This window comes from Antedon bifida, chromosome 7 (genome assembly GCF_963402885.1).
Source record: "Antedon bifida chromosome 7, ecAntBifi1.1, whole genome shotgun sequence".
Classification (NCBI taxonomy): Eukaryota; Metazoa; Echinodermata; class Crinoidea; order Comatulida; family Antedonidae; genus Antedon; species Antedon bifida.
This window is the reverse complement of record NC_136232.1, coordinates 6,292,282-6,310,217: the sequence shown is the minus strand read 5'-3', so window position 1 is coordinate 6,310,217 and position 17,936 is coordinate 6,292,282. Positions and strand designations below refer to the sequence as shown.

Here is a 17,936-nt window from a genome sequence, read left to right as displayed (position 1 = left end):
GTGCTTTTTTTCAACAAGATCAAAGCATATTGATCGAAACGTCGAGAAACTCAACAGTTCTTTTCAGAACTAATACACGTGGTGTACCGCAAATTTTATATCAACATTTGATTTCGCCATGCAAACCTTCAAACAATATAAGATCATGTAACACAAATAAAATTCAAAAAATTCTGAAACATATGGCAAACTATAGATCGATAATTATTGGAATATATGATCAATAGAAATTTTTTGCCCGCACCTTTGCCTTTAACAATCAATCAATGCACAGACGTTTATGCAAGTTTTCTCCAATCCAGAGCATCACAATTGGCATTTAGCAAACATCATTTAAAATTCTTACATAATAAAATCATGGACCTATAAATTAGAGGTAGAATCTAATTTATAGGTCCATGATAAAACTACACAATAATACACATTACAGACATCTTCACAATAGATTATGATGTTTTTATTGGTTTTTTTTACATTTACTATATGCTTAAAGCAGCTAATTGAACAGACTTTTTATGGAAAAGAACATCATGAAGAAACTTTATAATTACAGTAGGCCTATATTAAGGAAGTATGGTCATTAATAAAGAATTTTCTCAAATGAGCATATATTAGATTAAAAAAAAAATATTAGCAAATATGATATATCTTAATTGACCAATGATCTGGAAGAAATAGGCCAGGATAACAACCTCTATTAATTGTCGTAAAATGTAATGATGTGCTTGGTCAATTATTTATTCATGCAAGTCAGTTCACCAAAAAAAAAAAACAACATATTTTGATTTAAAATCATATTCTTTGTTTAGTGTTTGCAGCATTGTATATTGGTTAATATGTAGAGTTTACTTCGAAGTTAATATTGGTTAATTTTTTAAAAATGTGTGAACAATTATGTTTTTGTTTAAGCAGTACCTAAGTAATAAACCAATAGCAGCCTTTCTTCACAACTCTTCGCTAACAGCAAATACGAAATTCAAAATAAGATTTCACCACCACCATCAAAATTAAATGGTTACATTACACACTCTAAAAGACACTAAAAGTTACTACTATGAATTTAAAGCTCTGTCTACACTATCAAACTAGTGACAAAAAAGTGTAATACGCCCAAATATGGTAGTGATATGACATTATCGTGTCCATATATTGGCACATCACATTCTTTTTTCACAAAATGTTTGATGGTGTAGACAGAGCTTAAACCTACACTATCAAATTAGTTTGACAAAAAAGTGTGATATGCCTAAATATGGTAGTGATATGACATTATTGTGTCCATATATGGGCACATCACATTCTTTTTTCACAAAAAATTTGATGGTGTAGACAGAGCTTAAACCTACACTATCAAATTAGTTTGACAAAAAAGTGTGATATGCCCAAATATGGTAGTGATATGACATTATCGTGTCCATATATGGGCACATCACATTCTTTTTTCACAAAAAGTTTGATGGTGTAGACAGAGCTTAAACCTACACTATCAAATTAGTTTGACAAAAAAGTGTGATATGCCCAAATATGGTAGTGATATGACATTATCGTGTCCATATATGGGCACATCACATTCTTGTTTCACATAAGGTTTGATGGTACAGACAGAGCTTAAGATAGTTAAATCATGTGTCTGGTTTTTTGTTCTTCTTGACATTCCAGTTATAGACTCTGGCGATATCTAAAGAAAAACGATGTTAAGGAAAGCAGTGTTTTATTGAAAGAATTGTTTTCTACACATCCAACATCAACTAATTCACCAATTACAGGATGAATAGATTATATCATGCTCATTAACTAAAGCTCTGCCTACACTATAAAATTTTATGTGACAAAAAAATCTGATGTGCCCATATAATATGGACATGATGATGTCATATCACTACCATATTTGGGCACATCACACTTTTTTTTTGTCAAACTAGTTTGATAGTGTACACAGAGCTTAGGTCTTAATTGATGCTTAGTGAGGAGTGGTGTGAAAACAGTAATGAGTTACAAGCCTGCTACTAGGGTAGAATTGAACACAATTCCATAAATTTTAGCTATATACAAGGCAGGAGATATATTCTTCAAAATTGAAATGCTGATTAAAGCTATGTCTAAACTATCAAACTAGTTTGACAAAAAAAAGTGTGATATTTCCAAATATGGTAGTGATATGACTCATCATGTCCATATATGGGCACATCACACTTTTTTGTCACATACAGTTTGATAGTGTAGACAGAGCTTAATCTAAAGCAGCAGCAATTTTACCAAATGCTGATACTTTGGTAATCAAACCTAAATAAACACATGTTTTAAAAAGGATACTGACTTCAGTGGTAGTGTACTGGTCTCTGAGAAAGTCCAGATCTTGTTCTGCTTCTTTCAAAGTCTTTTGAGCATTGTCTAGGTTTTTAGTTAGCAAAGTTTCTGCATCTACTAAAGAGTACTCCAACATTACATTTGCCTATATAATTCAAAAGTATCTGATTAATGAATATTCATAAGGTGAATTTGAATGGGGCGAATATTTGCATGAGTTTGAAAGATTGACTGTTCTAAACAAGGAGCTGATAGGTCAATCATAATTCAATAGTATCCCAATAATGAATATTCACAAGTTGAATGGGGAGAATATTTGCATAAGTTGAAAAATTGACTGTTCTATTTAACAAGGAACTGATAAGACAATCATAATTCAATAGTATCCCAATAATGAATATTCATAAGTTGAATGGAGAGAATATTTGCATGAGTTGAAAAATTGACTGTTCTATTTAACAAGGAACTGATAAGACAATCAGGATTTTACTATTTAACTCCAGTCAGGCATACACAACTAACTTACCCCCAACCAGAGACAGACTTTATCACTTGGTGGGATGGTAGCCTTCGCGTACACTTGATCTGACAACAAGAACTGAGCAGGCAAACTATCACTAGAATCCTTAAGTAAAGAAAGTAAAGTATAGAAAAAATAATGTAATGAATATTGGTGAATTTAGTACGACAAAGGGTATAGCCAGAGCCTCCTCACAAACCACCATCATCATTTCTTTTCTAGACATGATAGAGTAAAATGTCTTCAAGAGAGCTTGCACAGTGGTTTGCTTTTGTAATAGATATATTAATACTTGGACAATACTATTTCTACTTTTCGAGTTATATCTTGCTCTTCGAAGAGAAAGGGCTATTGTTGGTTTATCCAGGTAAGCTAGGCACTAAATAGACTATTGATTTAATTATGAATTGTTTGATGAGTGTGATATTGAAAAATATCTTAGAAATAACTATAACTTAAATATATTTTCACAATTCCAATGATTGCTTGCATAATTATTATAATATTTTATTCTTACTGTACCTTTTTCTTCTGCATATATTTCACAATATCTAAAGTTGTTTTAATATCTGGCATCTGAGTTTTTAACCTTTAACAAAAATAAATTTACATTAATATTTAATTAAATGATTTGGAAAAAAAAAATTAGTAACAACTTATTAATCATAATTAAACCATTGTGAAGGAAGAGTGACAATTCCAGTCCGGCAATAAAACAATGAAAATATTTTGTCAAATTCATGGAATAACAAAATGCGGAAGGTACACTTCCTTACCTGACAACAATATTTTTTTTGGATTGATAATTTCAAAGTGTTCACATTTGCTGAGAGTAACAAAAACAATTGTGTTCAGTGAAACAGAAAGCATATTGCGCAACAGCTGGGAGTCAGGGTTCAAACTACAGTTAGCAAGTGTAAAGCTCTGTCTACACTATTAAACTTTATATGACAAAAAAGTGTGATGTACCCAAATATGGTAGTGATATACCCAAACATGGTACTGATATGACATCATCATGTCCATATGGGAACATCACATTTTTTTGTCATGTGTAGACAGATCTTTAGATTGAAAATTGTAATTTTTAACAACTTTCACTGAATTAATAATCAGAAAAGTATATTATTAATTTACTTTTGGGAAACTTTAAAACCATGGAACTTAACATATTTATACCTTCTTTTCTTTTGTAAAAGATTGAATTCTAGAAATTTGTATTTCTGATGTTGTTCATCTAGTCGACGCAGTACTTCGTCAACAGATTCATTCTCAGTTTGAGACATAAAATCATCTACATCTTCCTGACAAGAACAAAATAAAGAAAATCCTTTAAATAAATCTATTAATTATTATTAATGTACTCACACAATAAGTGGCAAAATCTGGTATTTCATTTTTTAAAAATAAAACACAGTCTCACAGTCATCAACACTCACACAGCAGCCAAAAAAAAGTGTCAGCAATTTCGTTTCATAAACTGAACCCCCACTCAGCTAGCCAAACGTTCCGACGATGAGGCCATGATCGATGCAGACAGGGCGACAAATAACTACCTCCGGTCCTACGTACATAGAGACGCTAGGCCCTAGTCTACATGCCAGCTAGCTACACAGCATGTGCAGCAGACCCCTCTAGTATAGCCTATCTATCTAGGCTATCTACTACTCTGAATGAACTGAGGCCTAGCCTAGATGCTAGTTTATGCCCACTACGCTCCATTTCTAGGCCTCCTCCATATTGATACTAATATATCTATTAGCTACTACAGAATAAATTGATATGCAACAAGAAATATAAACTTACTACGAAAACGGCTTGGGGAATTCCTGAATTTGGTCGTGGACCAAGCATGACTGAACTTTCTTGGTCGGTGGCCATGTTTTCTTAAAATTTACAATCGAATTCATTTAAGTAAAATCTAAGGAAATATTTTAAATTTCAGTGAATTCCTTTATTCATTGAAATAAAATTTACTTTATAAAGTAGTAGAAACAAAGTACCTTGTTTATTTTTTATAAGCAGACATAGAATAAGTGAAATGATTTAGGATAGAAAATATTTGGTCAATAACAATCAAGATGGCGACGATGTTGAAGGTAAAGGAAGTTCCTTATATCATTACGAAATGTTTTTAAATATTAATAATGAATTGTTTTTTTTCAACTACTAGTGATATATATGTGCGTAATATTTATGCTTAAATTATGTAACTTTTTACATTGTAATATGATTTCAGAACATTCGTATACGGTAATTTAATAACGTAGGCTCTAGGCTAGGCGTCTCGCTGGCGTGTAGGTCCAGTCGGTCCAGGGGCCGGGTGTGAGTGAGGTTTGTCTCAGGTATGTAGTGAGGAAGTGACTTGGGCAGTATGGTCCCGCTTGGCGACGTACGTTTCCAGTCGCTCAGCAGTGACAGATTAGTAATAACCAGAATAATAATAATATATATATATATCTCCATTTGTAGGACAAGGCGCATCTCACATTTGAAGATAAGTGGGATTCAATGAGACCTACTGTCTTGAAATTGTTGCGCCAACAAAATGTGCCACGAACTGAATGGCAAGATTTATTTTGGTAAGATAAGTAGAAACAATAATTAATTTATATTAATGCTTTCACATATGAAATGTGTTGAACTTTCTCTTTCAGCTACAGTATCTAATAATTTAATTTCAAATTTACTCCATTCCCCATTTCGTTTAGTTATTTGTGCTTAATTTAGTATCAAATAACAAGTTAAGTTAGAATATAATTGAGCATTAAAATGAGCATATAATACAGTAAGTATTTGGTAATTGCACAATATACAAACTCATGGCCATTTTCTGTGATTGTTAAAATGCAATAGTTTATTTAAAGACAAGGTTTTTTTTTATTTACAGAGTCTTTAGTACAATACAAGTTGAAGGTTACAAAGAGTAGCCAGTAAATATCAAATCTGGCCAATCTCAAATTGTTTAAGCCCTTTAAAATGTAAATTCTTTATTGTAGATCATATTTGATGATCACCTTACTTTTGTTTAGTTGGCTCTTTTCCCTTCAGCTATTATGTAACTAATTTTCTCTAGGATTTAAGAATATCCAACACAGTTATCGGAACTGTCTCCAAATTATATGTAGTCAAATTTAAAAAAAAAATAGAAATATTTTTCCAGCCTAATTTGACCTTGAGCAGTTCACCAGAAGATTTATTGTTAGGCCCTAATGATATTAACTAATTTAATTACTTTATTGTTTAATCTAGGGATGTGCATTCTGTTTGTTTATGGGATGATAAGGGACCAGAAAAAGTTCATGAAGAACTTAAACATGATATTATAGATTTTATTAAGCAAGCTAAACAGGTATGGACTGTATAGTATGTAATGATAGTTCTACTCTGCTGCTCTATCTCCCATCATTGCTGTCACAAATTGTTAGGCATATCATAAACAACTGTTGTCCTGGCTGTGATATTTTTTTTCATGCATAAGCTGGGGACCCCTTATGAAACGTCACAAAATAAACATGAAAATTCATTAGTCATCTATAATCCATAAAAAAATGTGTGATATGCCTAAATATAGTAGTGATATGACAAATTATGGGCACATCACATTTTTTTGTCACATAAAGTTTGATAATGTAGACAGAGGTTTAGAAACAAATCCAGTATACTAATAAATTGATTATACTACACTATATATTCAATTTTATTATTATCTCAGTGCATCATCTCGTTGTTATCTTAAGCTATGTCTACACTACCACACTTTATGTGACAAAAAAAGGTGATGTGCCCATATATGGACATGATGATGTCATATCACTATCATATTTGGGTATATCACTACCATATTTTGTCGAACTAGTTTGATAGAGTAGACAGAGCTTTATTCTTGGATCACTAACCACATTCATGAATACATTTATAATGTTAAGTATACTGTTGTTTGTCTAGCGTGTGTTACAAGATCAAGACGATTCAGCTTTACTGAAAGCCTATATTCAGGAGTGGGCTAAGTTCTTCACCCAATGTGGCTACCTACCAAAACCATTTGGACAATTGGAAACATCACTCAGCAACAAGAAAAATAGTTCATCTCAAAAGAAAACATCACAGACAGAGGACAGTATTGTTCGCAAGGTTTGAATTTCTTTAAAAAAAATTATTTTCAGCCACATTTGACAGCGGGGAAACTTGGCACTAATAGAATGGATTAAAAATATTTAAAACTACAGTATATAGAATATTATAAAAACTTATTAAACAATATCACATATCTTATTACAAAAGCATTGATAACTATCAAAAAAAAGGTCAATGGAATTTTCTTTTGTATTCTTTTTATTTTTTTCAACACAAGCTGATATGAGAAATAATCCATTTTTGGTAGCATTGGTAAAAAGGAAGAGATAAAATTCTTAATCTCTGTCTACACAAACCAAACAAAAAATGAATGTGATATGCCCAAATATGGTAGTGATATACCCAAATATGGTATTGATATGACATCATCATGTCCATATATGGGCACATCACATTTTTTTGTCACATAAAGTTTTATAGTGTAGACAAAGCTTTAGAGCTACCCTTTAGATAACAATCTGCTTGGTTAAGGTCCGGAGTGGAAATGAACCTGGCCATATGACATTTACAAATTCTTGTTGTTTTCAGCTAATGTTAGATAGCTGGAATTGCCATATATTTTCCATAATCAAGCAGAGGTTACAGAGTAGCGCTATGAAGCTTGTGGTTGCTGAACGAAATGGTGAAGCTTTTGACAAGCAACTTGTCATAGGAGTTAGAGAATCATATGGTAAACAGTTTTATCAAATGCTCTATGTTAAGCTCTGTCTACACTATCAAACTAGTTTGACAAAAAAAGTGTGATGTGCCCAAATATGGTAGTGATACGACATCATCATGTCCATAGTCACATATACTGTAGTTTGATAGTGTAGACAGCTTTATAGTAAATAATGAATGTTTATGAGTTGAATTGGTAGAATATTTTAAAGAGTTGAAAGATTGATTGTTCTATTCAATGAATGTACCAAATTCATTTTATATTTATATGGTGATACTGTCCCTGATGAGCTATATAACATAAACATTTATTGTTAGTTATAGGAGAATAATATACTACTACTCTCTCCCATACACCATTGAGCTGGTCTACAGTAATATATCTGGTATTCTGATCTGGTAATTTGAGACCTTTTAAACCAGTTTTTGTGGAAGATTTTCTGATTTTGAGAGAGTAATTGGAGAGTTACTTATTTTATTTTTTAAACTTGTTTCTAATTTTTCCATAGTTAATTTATGTTCAAATCCGGATGATCGTTTGCAAATATATAGAGATAATTTTGAGCGTGCTTATATTGAAGCAACGGAGGCATTTTACAAAAGTCATGCTCACGCTTACCTTGCGGACAATGGTGTTCAGAACTATATGAAATATGTAAGTTGATACTTTAGATATGTATATATCATGGCCTAGCAAATCATATTCCTGAGTACAGTATGTATAACAGTAACAGTTTAATATTTTGAGTTTTGGTTAGAGACACCGAACTATTTTGATTTTTCTTAGGCTGATTGTAAATTAAAGGAAGAAGAAAATAGAGCATTGCGTTACCTAGAAACATGTAAGGGTAGTGCATCTGTACAAAATGTAAGTTGTTTTTTTCCAATTAATTGATTTTAAGTGCCTTGTCTGGTTAAGCATCCATACACTTCTTCAAGACTATACTTGGAACCCTACATACACTTTTTTACAAAATGTCCCATGGTTTTCTACTCTATTTGATATATATCTATATATATAAACATCACAGGCACAGAATAAATTCTAAACTGCCTGGTGATATACTGAAATTTAATTAATTAATTTGAAATGATAAAGATGAGTAAATCTGTGAGAGTGAGAAAAATTCCCCCCTAACCGAGATATATATAGATATATCGTCCCCCTAAAAAACATTTTTTTCTTGAATATGCCATTTTAATGTCAAATAATAGTGACAAAAAATTGGATCGAAAAAAATAATATTTTCCTGAAAAAACTGTAATTTAAACCAAAATATTGACTGGAAGTCAATGAGGTTTTTTCTACGAAAGATATTAACTTTTTTAAAAAGCAAAATGACCTATTGAATGTCTTTTTCTATTAACCTTCATTTTTCATGTTTTTGGGGGACAACACATCTTTAACATTTACATGCACAGTCAACTGTACCTGTTTTAGAACTTTTTGGATCATTTAGTGCTTTTCGTTCACTTGCAGCTTATAGAATGTTGTGTACTTGTGTTAGTGACATCATTCCGTGAGGAAATTCTCAGAGAGTGTGCACCTATGATTAAAACAAATGAAACAGTCAGTAAGTACTGTACACATGGTCTTTTTATCATCAACATAGAAATACACAACTACAGTTAGATTACAAACTAATTATCAACAAGTTCTTAAGCCTTGTCTACACTATCAAACAAACTTGTTTGACAAAAAAAGTGTGATGTGCCCAAATATGGTAGTGATATGATGTCATCGTGTCCATATATGGGCATATCACATTTTTTGTCACATAAAATGTTTGGTAGTCTAGACAGAGCTTTATAGAAAACATACTTTCGACTATTTCATTCTATAATCACCAGTTAATTGTTTGTTTGTATGTTTACTCTTTGTATAGAATTAAACCTAATGTTTCGGTTAATGGATAGAGTAAGCAATGGTATAAATCCAATGCTACAAGACCTAGAGCAGCACATTATCCACTCAGGCCTGGCTGACATGGTAGCCGCCGCTGATGTCATCACTACGGTAAGTGCAAAATGCATTCTGTACTCTTATAATATAATCACTGTTAAACATATGTGTGATTGCATCTGGTTACATAGATAGTGGCTTTTACTATTGTTAATAGTCTGTCTGTTTATATATATATAAGTATATATATAAACACATTAGGCAATATCCTTTATATTTATAATAATGTAGACACTAATTTGCTTTTGAGCTATGGAGAATTTGGTACTCTTTATTATTTTTTTCTGAAATAAAAGATGAAATGAAATAGCCGCCTTTTTATACAGTAGAACCCATCCTTTAGGACATTGCTATTAAGTGGACACTTTCCAATGAAGAGGAAAAACGGCAATATGTTTTCCCAATTAAGAATACACTTTACTGTTACTGTAATGATGTTATATCTTGTATATATTTTTCAAAGAAATTGACATGTTTTTTTCGGGTAAGCAAATTAATTAAGTTACCTTGCACACTGGCATTCACATGTCAGAAAGCTTTTAGCTCTAAATTTGCACAGAAAATTCACATTTTAGCCAGAATAAGACAATTTATTGACACTCGTACTGCACTTTTATTACCTCCAACAAGGAGGTTATGTATTCAACCGCGTGTCTGTGTTTGTCTGTTTGTTTGTTGCTTGGCAAAGAATATTTGTACGAATATTAATATAAATAAAAAATATAATAATAATAATATAAATCAAAAATTACAAACCCCAACAGAATTTGAACCACGTCGTTTCTGAGTGTTTTCATACGGTGCCCTTGTGTGGGGTACAAGCAGCCTGCACAACGGCGACAAAATACAGAAACTGCAAAATCGGGCCATGACGATTATAAATAAATCCCCTCCACGCACTTCAACTAAACATACCTCTATCCACTCTAAACTTAATGTGTGCGTCTCAGAGAGTGCGGTATCAGGTCGGCATTTAAGGTCATAACAACATTGCTCCGAGTTTACATAATTGAACTAATTTCTAGAGGCCCTGCTCGAGCCATCAGAATACGAGCTTCGACTAGAGTTGATTGAATTTGTCCCAAAGTCAAGCTGAAATGCTTTTATTTATATCTTTTTATAATAATAATTTTTATAATAATTTACCAACTTACCAACCAACCAAATAAACAAAATTACTGAAATAGATCAAGACACAACTTTGCGCTGATTACTAGCTACATTATTATGGGAGTATTGTTTCCATACATGTTTGATCCAAAAATTGACCAGGGTATTAATGTGCAGTGCATTGAGAGCTTGCTTATATGCGCTATATAAGAAAGAACTATTATTATTATTATTATTCCAATAGTTATTTGTATCCTTTTAGGATTCTGAGAAGTATGTGGAGCAACTATTGGTGCTATTTAATCGGTTTAGTGCGCTGGTGAAAGAAGCATTTAATGATGATCCACGATTCCTTACAGCTAGGGATAAAGTAAGTCAAAATTTGTCAATAAAAGTCTATTTTTTTCTTTTTTTTCTTTTGGTGTTGCAAAATAAATAGCTTTTTACAATTTTAATTTTTGGAAATCTTTAGAAATTTACACAATACAAACATATATGCAAATACTCATAGATGTAAAGCTCTGTCTAGACTATCAAATTTTATGTTACCAAAAAATGTGGTGTGCCCATATATGGACATGATGATATCATATCACTACCATATTTTGGCATATCACTACCATATTTGGGCGCATCACACATTTTGTGTCAAACTAGTTTGATAGTGTAGAAAGAACTTAAAAGTAGTTATGAATGTTGATTCTTTGTTAAATTATTGTGTTTAATTGTTCACAGGCTTACAAACAGGTTGTAAATGACACCAGAGTTTTTCGATTAGAATTACCAACTAAGACTAAGACGTAAGTTTGGAAACGTTATTCTTAATCCAGTATTATGTTAACATAACTTATTATTATTGAACATATCTGCCCAGAAATTTGCCAAAATCAAACTTTTGCAAAATCAGGTGTACAGCACCAACAATTCTTAAGCTCTGTCTACACTATAGAACTTTATGAAATATGATGTGCCCATATATGAACACAATGATGTCATATCACAACCATATTTGGGCATATCACCACCATATTTGGGCACATCACACTTTTTTTGTCAAACTAGTTTGATAGTGTAGACAGAGCTTTAGACTCTCTCAATGTGTCGGTTGTTATGTTACTAAACCGTGTTCTGGAGATGAATGGAATAGGTTGTACATTTTTTGTTTTATCATTTTATAGAGAGCAAGATATTAATAGTGTTTATTTCTTATTTTTTATTAAGTGTTAGCAGTAAAACACAACCCGAGTCTAAGTGTCCAGAACTACTCGCTAACTACTGTGATATGCTTTTAAGGAAGACCCAAGTTAGCAAAAAACTTACCTCCGATGAAATTGAATCCAAACTAAAGAATGTTGTAAGTTCATTATATTAGAATTTTTTTTTTTCTTTCTGAATATAAAATCAGGGTTTTTTTCCAGAATGGCTTACTAGTTTTTTTGTGTGTGTTTTTTGTTTCTTCAGCTACTGGTGCTGAAATACGTACAGAACAAAGATGTGTTTATGCGGTATCACAAGGCACATCTCACAAGAAGGCTAATCCTAGACACGTCAGCTGATAGTGAGAAAGAAGAGAACATGGTTGAGTGGTTAAGGGAGGTTGGCATGCCAGCCGATTATGTAAACAAGCTGGCCAGAATGTTTCAAGATATTAAAGTGAGCGAGGATATGAACCAATCGTTCAAGGAGATGCATAGGAACAATACAGGAAATGTGTCTGGTTAGTTTTTCGTATAGGATGTGAAGCTGTTGGTCATGTGTACATATAGCCTGTTCATAGGACAAACATTAGTATACATGATTTTCTATACACAGACAAAGTCTTCCTAAATACTACTCAGTTGGAGCTGATTTTTCTCATTCTCACAAACTTTCTCATCACAATTAAGTCTGGTTAGTTTTTGGATGGGATGTAAAGCTGTTGGTCATGTGTTCTCTGTACATATAGCTTGTTCATAGGACAAACATCATTATACATGAGTTTCTCTACACAAACAAAGTCTTACTAAATACTGTTCAGTTGGAGCTGATTTTTCTCATTCTCACAAACTTTCTCATCACAATTAAGTCTGGTTAGTTTTTCAGATGGGATGTAAAGCTGTTGGTCCTGTGTACATATAGCCTGTTCATAGGACAAACATTATTATACATGAGTTTCTCTACACAAACAAAGTCTTAAAGTTACTAAATACTACTCAGTTGGAGCTGATTTTTCTCATTCTCACAGACTTTCTCATCACAATTAATTAATTTTCAAAATATCACAGGCAGTTTAGAATTTCTTATGCATGTCAATTTATATATAGACAATATTATATTTGATATTAATTATTATATTTGTGTCATTTCGGTTTAGATAACATCAATATCAAGATCCTAAATGCAGGGGCGTGGATGAGAAGTAGCGAACGTGTGCCGGTATCGCTTCCAATCGAACTAGAAGACTTTATTCCAGAAGTAGAGGAGTTCTACCGCAATACACACAACGGAAGGAAACTGCAATGGCACCATCTAATGTCAAATGGATCTGTAAGTGAAGATTTATTTGTTTTCATTCTGGCTATTCCCCTCTACATTTGAGAAAGTATGTGTTTCATCAAATGTTAATGTATTTACATAGTGATTGTCGTCTAAATGCGCTGTGGAGGTATTTCACTTTTCAACTACATGCCTCTTCCCTAAGGGTCACATCAAGTTGGTGCTGCCAACTACGGCACTATCAACTAGTATGACGCTGTTTCATCTGTCCTCCACAGTGGCTGTGTGAGCTAGTACACGGGGTAACCCCCTACTCGTCTCGAAAGATAGGTTCTTTAAATTGCAATGTTATATTTTTTTAAGATTACGTTTCGGAATCAAGTAGGAATCTTTGATTTAGAGGTAACCACTTTTCAAATGGCTGTATTATTTGCCTGGAATCAACGTCCATTGGAACGAATATCATTTGAGAATTTGAAACTAGCCACTGAACTGCCAGAGAGTGAGCTCAGAAAGACGCTATGGGTAGGCATCATCTTGTATTATTGCTTTATAATGTATTTGTCTTTTACTTTCTGCATTTATTAATTTGTTGACATGGCCAAAATCACCTGGCAGAGTCCATTCCTCTCCAGGCTGTGTGACAGTGGTTGTTTATGAACTTGTACACTGGTGTAACCCCTACTCATCTCAAAATAATAATAATGGTAGTCTTATATAGCGCATAACACAATTCTAGGTGCTTTACACACAAAAATGATCCATTAAATATCCTAAGATAACCAAAAAAATGAAGAAGCAGAGGAACCACATGTAAGATGTACTAGTTCTTTTTAAATGCACACATTTTTTGTACACTGAACTTATGGCCAAGAAGACTTTTTTTAACCTCCAGAACCATGTAGTGACATATAATGGTTCAACTCTTGGCCTCTCAAACTTTCACATAAATGTAACTAGATCTGATATTAAAAAACTTTGATTAAAAAATAATTTTATTACGTTTCTTTTTAGTCATTAATTGCATTTGCAAAGCTTAGGCGACAAGTAGTACAATGTCAACCTGAAGCCAAGTCACCTAAGGACTTCTCTGAAAGCACACTGTTTTGGGTCAATCAGGAATTTGCAGTTATGTGAGTAGATACATTTTGTTGTTGATATAAAGTTTGTGGTACACCACATATATTTAGTTCTGATCAATATACCTTGATCGTCCTTAGGAGTGAGAATGCAGGAAGTCCACTCCTGAAGATGATCAAAGTATATTGATTGAAATGTCAAGATCTTTTCAGAACTAAATATACAATATCAACATAATGATTTCGCCATGCAAACCTTCAAACAATATAAATTGTGTTGTTTGTAACCAAAAATAATGTTGAACTGGTTAGTTATACATGTACTGATGGCTTAAACTTTTTCAACTGTATAAGTTTTCTCTGCTTTTATTATATTATTATAAATTGGTAATTTTATTTTTAAAACAGAAAGAATGGTAAAGTGCAAAAACGAGGGAAGATCAATCTGATTGGTCGACTTCAGTTGTCATCAGAACGAAGTGGCGAGGAAGAAAAGGAGAGTATAGTGCAACTCAGAATCCTACGAACACAGGTAAACTGTTGTAACCTTTCATACTATAGAGAAATTACCAATTGCTTCAAGCCATGTCTGTACTGGTGAAGGTGGGCGGGTACAGTATACCCACATTCAAAGCCCTTCATCCAGTCTAAAACATATGTCTTTAAGTTTAACTTCAATATAACACCCAGAGCAGTTATTTTGTTTGATCTTATGCCTATACTCCTGCCAAATTATGTCCTGCCGAATAAATATTATATTATAACCCAAGAAACTTATGAGCACCTGACAATATATATATATATAGCTTTGTCCTGGATATTGACCAACATGAAGTAACTTTCTATTTTGAACATTGTTTAAGGGTCTTTCACACCTGTTCACGGTTCCGGTCCAGCGCCAGAAAATCAAATCGAACGTCAATGTTTCGTTTTCACGAGCATATCTATTGGCGCATAGCTGCGTGGAGCGTTGTGAAAACGAAACATTTATGTTCGATTTGATTTACTGGTGCTGGACTGGATGGAACATGTGTGAAAGACCCTTAATAGAGGACCAAAACCCCTTGTTCTGTCTCCAGTTGCATAACATTGTTTTTTGTCATTTTTATAGAATATAAAACTGATATTGATATGATCATTTCTTTTTGTCACAGGAAGCAATAGTAAAGATAATGAAGATGCGAAAGACGATAAGTAATGCACAACTACAGACAGAGTTAGTGGAGATACTAAAGAACATGTTCTTACCTCAAAAGAAAATGATCAAAGAGCAGATTGAATGGCTCATAGAACATAAATACATGAAGAGAGATGATAATAACATTAATACATTCATATACCTTGCTTAGATCTATGTGCACATACTATGTGTAACCACGTATATACAACTTTGCAATATATAAAATAAATCAAGCTAGATTAGTCCCAATGGCCATATTCACTAATCACACATAAGTGAGATATTTCCTTTAAAGATATATTGTTTTCCATTTTTTGGTTGAATATGCCATATGTCACATACTAGTTATTCACTTTGACCAAAAATTGGATCAAAACAAATTATTTACCTGAAAAAACTGTAATTAAAGCAAAAAATTGTCAATGGGTTTTGGTTGAATTTAACCTTTTATTTTGTTTTTTTATAAGTGAAAATATTGGGTTTTTTTTTACAGAAATGACTTATTCAAATTCAAAATTGCCTTTTCAAAGTTTGATTTTATTAATCTTCATTTTTCATTTTTTAGGGGGACAATATATCTTTAAATAGTATTTCACTAAAGTCAATAGATATTTAAGAATTTTATATTGTGAATTGGTTAATATGGCCACTATATCATGTGCTGTGCCTTGCAGTGCATAGAACTAAAATTTAAGACAGCATTGTCCCAACACGATATACCATCTGGAAAGTCATGGTTCGATCATATGTTGGTCAATTTGCAACAACCTAGGAATACGTCATGTTAATTTATTGTGCGCATGCAAGGAAATCGAGAAGTGCTTCCTTACTCTATTTCTCAACATAGTTGTGATGGTTTCTGGGTCCAGACGATGACCAACACATCGATTGACCTGACCTAGATTGATCATCGTTCCTCATTCGTCCAAAATTAAAAGCTCTCTTATGTCTAGACGACCTACGTCATATCAATACATAAATCCTAGGTCACACAACGCAAGCTCCCTATTGTTAATGTGCAAATAACCACTATTAAGCTCTGTCTACACTATCAACCTTTATGTGACAACAAAATGTGATGTGCCCATATATGGACATGATGTCATATCACTACCATATTTAAGCATATCACTACCATGTTTGGGCACTTTTTTGTCAAACTAGTTTGTAGAGAGAGCTTTAAATTGCTTTGGTGCAGGTCATTAAACCCAACGCTATCTGTAATAACATAAAATACTGTAATACTATGTCTAAAATACACATTGCACTTGGCCTGTGTATTTCCACTAGAATTAGGTGGAGATTTTTCTGGAGCTGTATCTACCTATAGATGCTCCAGTTTAATGCTTATTTTGCCTTAAATTCAAACCAAATTTTTTATGCAATTTACCATTAAATATTTCTTTAAGTTTCCACAACAGCTTTATAAAGCATAAGAACACACTGTATAACATATTACATACTATAGTTGCTTTAAATCATAGATGAATTATTTATTTAAATAATTTCTCCATTCTTAAATATTAGTTTGGTGTTTTTTTTTAACAGAGAGTATATATAATATAGTACTGTATTCTGATTAAACATTTTTAAGATTTTAGTTTACAGGGAAATTTGAATGAAATATCAAACCATTTATATCAAAGATATACTATATTAATTACATTAAGTGTTTTAAATGGTATAGGTTTTTTTTTAAACTGTTGTCTTTAATTTTTTTATATGAACTTTTTGAAATTAAATTAAACTTTAAAACAACTTGGAGAAATTTTAAACTGGTGAAAGGTAGAGGTGTAAACTATTAGTGTGTGTCGTGATTGTATTATTTTTGAGACAACAGTTGACACTATAGTAAATCATATTGGTGCATTTCCTAGAAATTTTTCTCACTTTATTCCAAGATTATCAGGAGACACTCATAGCCTCTTTAACAAACCTAGAATTGAATAGTCAAAATTAATATTACATACTTACATGTATAAATAAAATAATTTCTATACAAGGTCAGTTTATGAAATGTAGATCTAACAAAAGTTGATTTCGTAAGGTTTAGACTTGTAACAAATGTATGAAATGTAAATAAAATTTACACTAATTGTTTTCTAACATTCTACTTGTTTGTTTTTGTTTGAATGGAATTGAAATTGCCACTTTATCAACTTTCGTACCGTTGTCCACAAGATTGAAAAAGAAAATTATTTGTGGGTAATTTTCTAAATAAAAAAAAATTATGGTCTGCAAAAAAATATGGACGGCTTTTAACAAGTTACGGATCACACTGGGAAATAATGTGAAAAAAAAATTTTTCAATAATTAACCAAATTCTTATTTTATTTGCTTGATTACTTGTCAAGTGATGATGCTGGGTCGTTAAAAACTTTCGGCTTATGTGACTCATCACGTGTCATATACATATTTTTTATTAGTTTTCCTTTTATATTAACTGTAATAACGCGATTTATTTATTAATTTTTTTTTTAAATTAAAAACAAAATAATTATACTG

At 32.2% G+C, this 17,936-nt stretch overlaps 2 protein-coding genes across 2 annotated transcripts; one reads left to right on the top strand and one right to left on the bottom strand.

The window, feature by feature from the left end:
* Nucleotides 1-435: 435 nt before the first annotated feature.
* On the bottom strand, nucleotides 436-4,733 carry LOC144847471 (prefoldin subunit 3-like). Its single transcript, XM_078703854.1, has 6 exons — nucleotides 4,634-4,733; nucleotides 4,007-4,131; nucleotides 3,350-3,416; nucleotides 2,834-2,932; nucleotides 2,314-2,452; nucleotides 436-1,678 (listed from the first exon to the last, which is right to left on the bottom strand). The coding sequence occupies exons 1-6, from the start codon at nucleotides 4,706-4,708 to the stop codon at nucleotides 1,623-1,625; spliced, it is 561 nt and encodes a 186-aa protein (XP_078559980.1). The 5' UTR covers nucleotides 4,709-4,733; the 3' UTR covers nucleotides 436-1,622.
* A 164-nt stretch (nucleotides 4,734-4,897) lies between these two features.
* Nucleotides 4,898-17,539, top strand: LOC144847611 (cullin-5-like). The gene is made up of 18 exons (XM_078704057.1): nucleotides 4,898-4,926; nucleotides 5,300-5,409; nucleotides 6,080-6,179; nucleotides 6,776-6,961; nucleotides 7,493-7,634; nucleotides 8,134-8,279; nucleotides 8,412-8,492; nucleotides 9,105-9,198; nucleotides 9,511-9,641; nucleotides 10,960-11,067; nucleotides 11,433-11,497; nucleotides 11,919-12,051; nucleotides 12,159-12,414; nucleotides 13,051-13,223; nucleotides 13,536-13,697; nucleotides 14,187-14,305; nucleotides 14,660-14,783; nucleotides 15,406-17,539. Exons 1-18 carry the CDS (start codon nucleotides 4,909-4,911, stop codon nucleotides 15,598-15,600), a joined length of 2,343 nt encoding a protein of 780 aa, XP_078560183.1. The 5' UTR covers nucleotides 4,898-4,908; the 3' UTR covers nucleotides 15,601-17,539.
* Nucleotides 17,540-17,936: the final 397 nt, after the last annotated feature.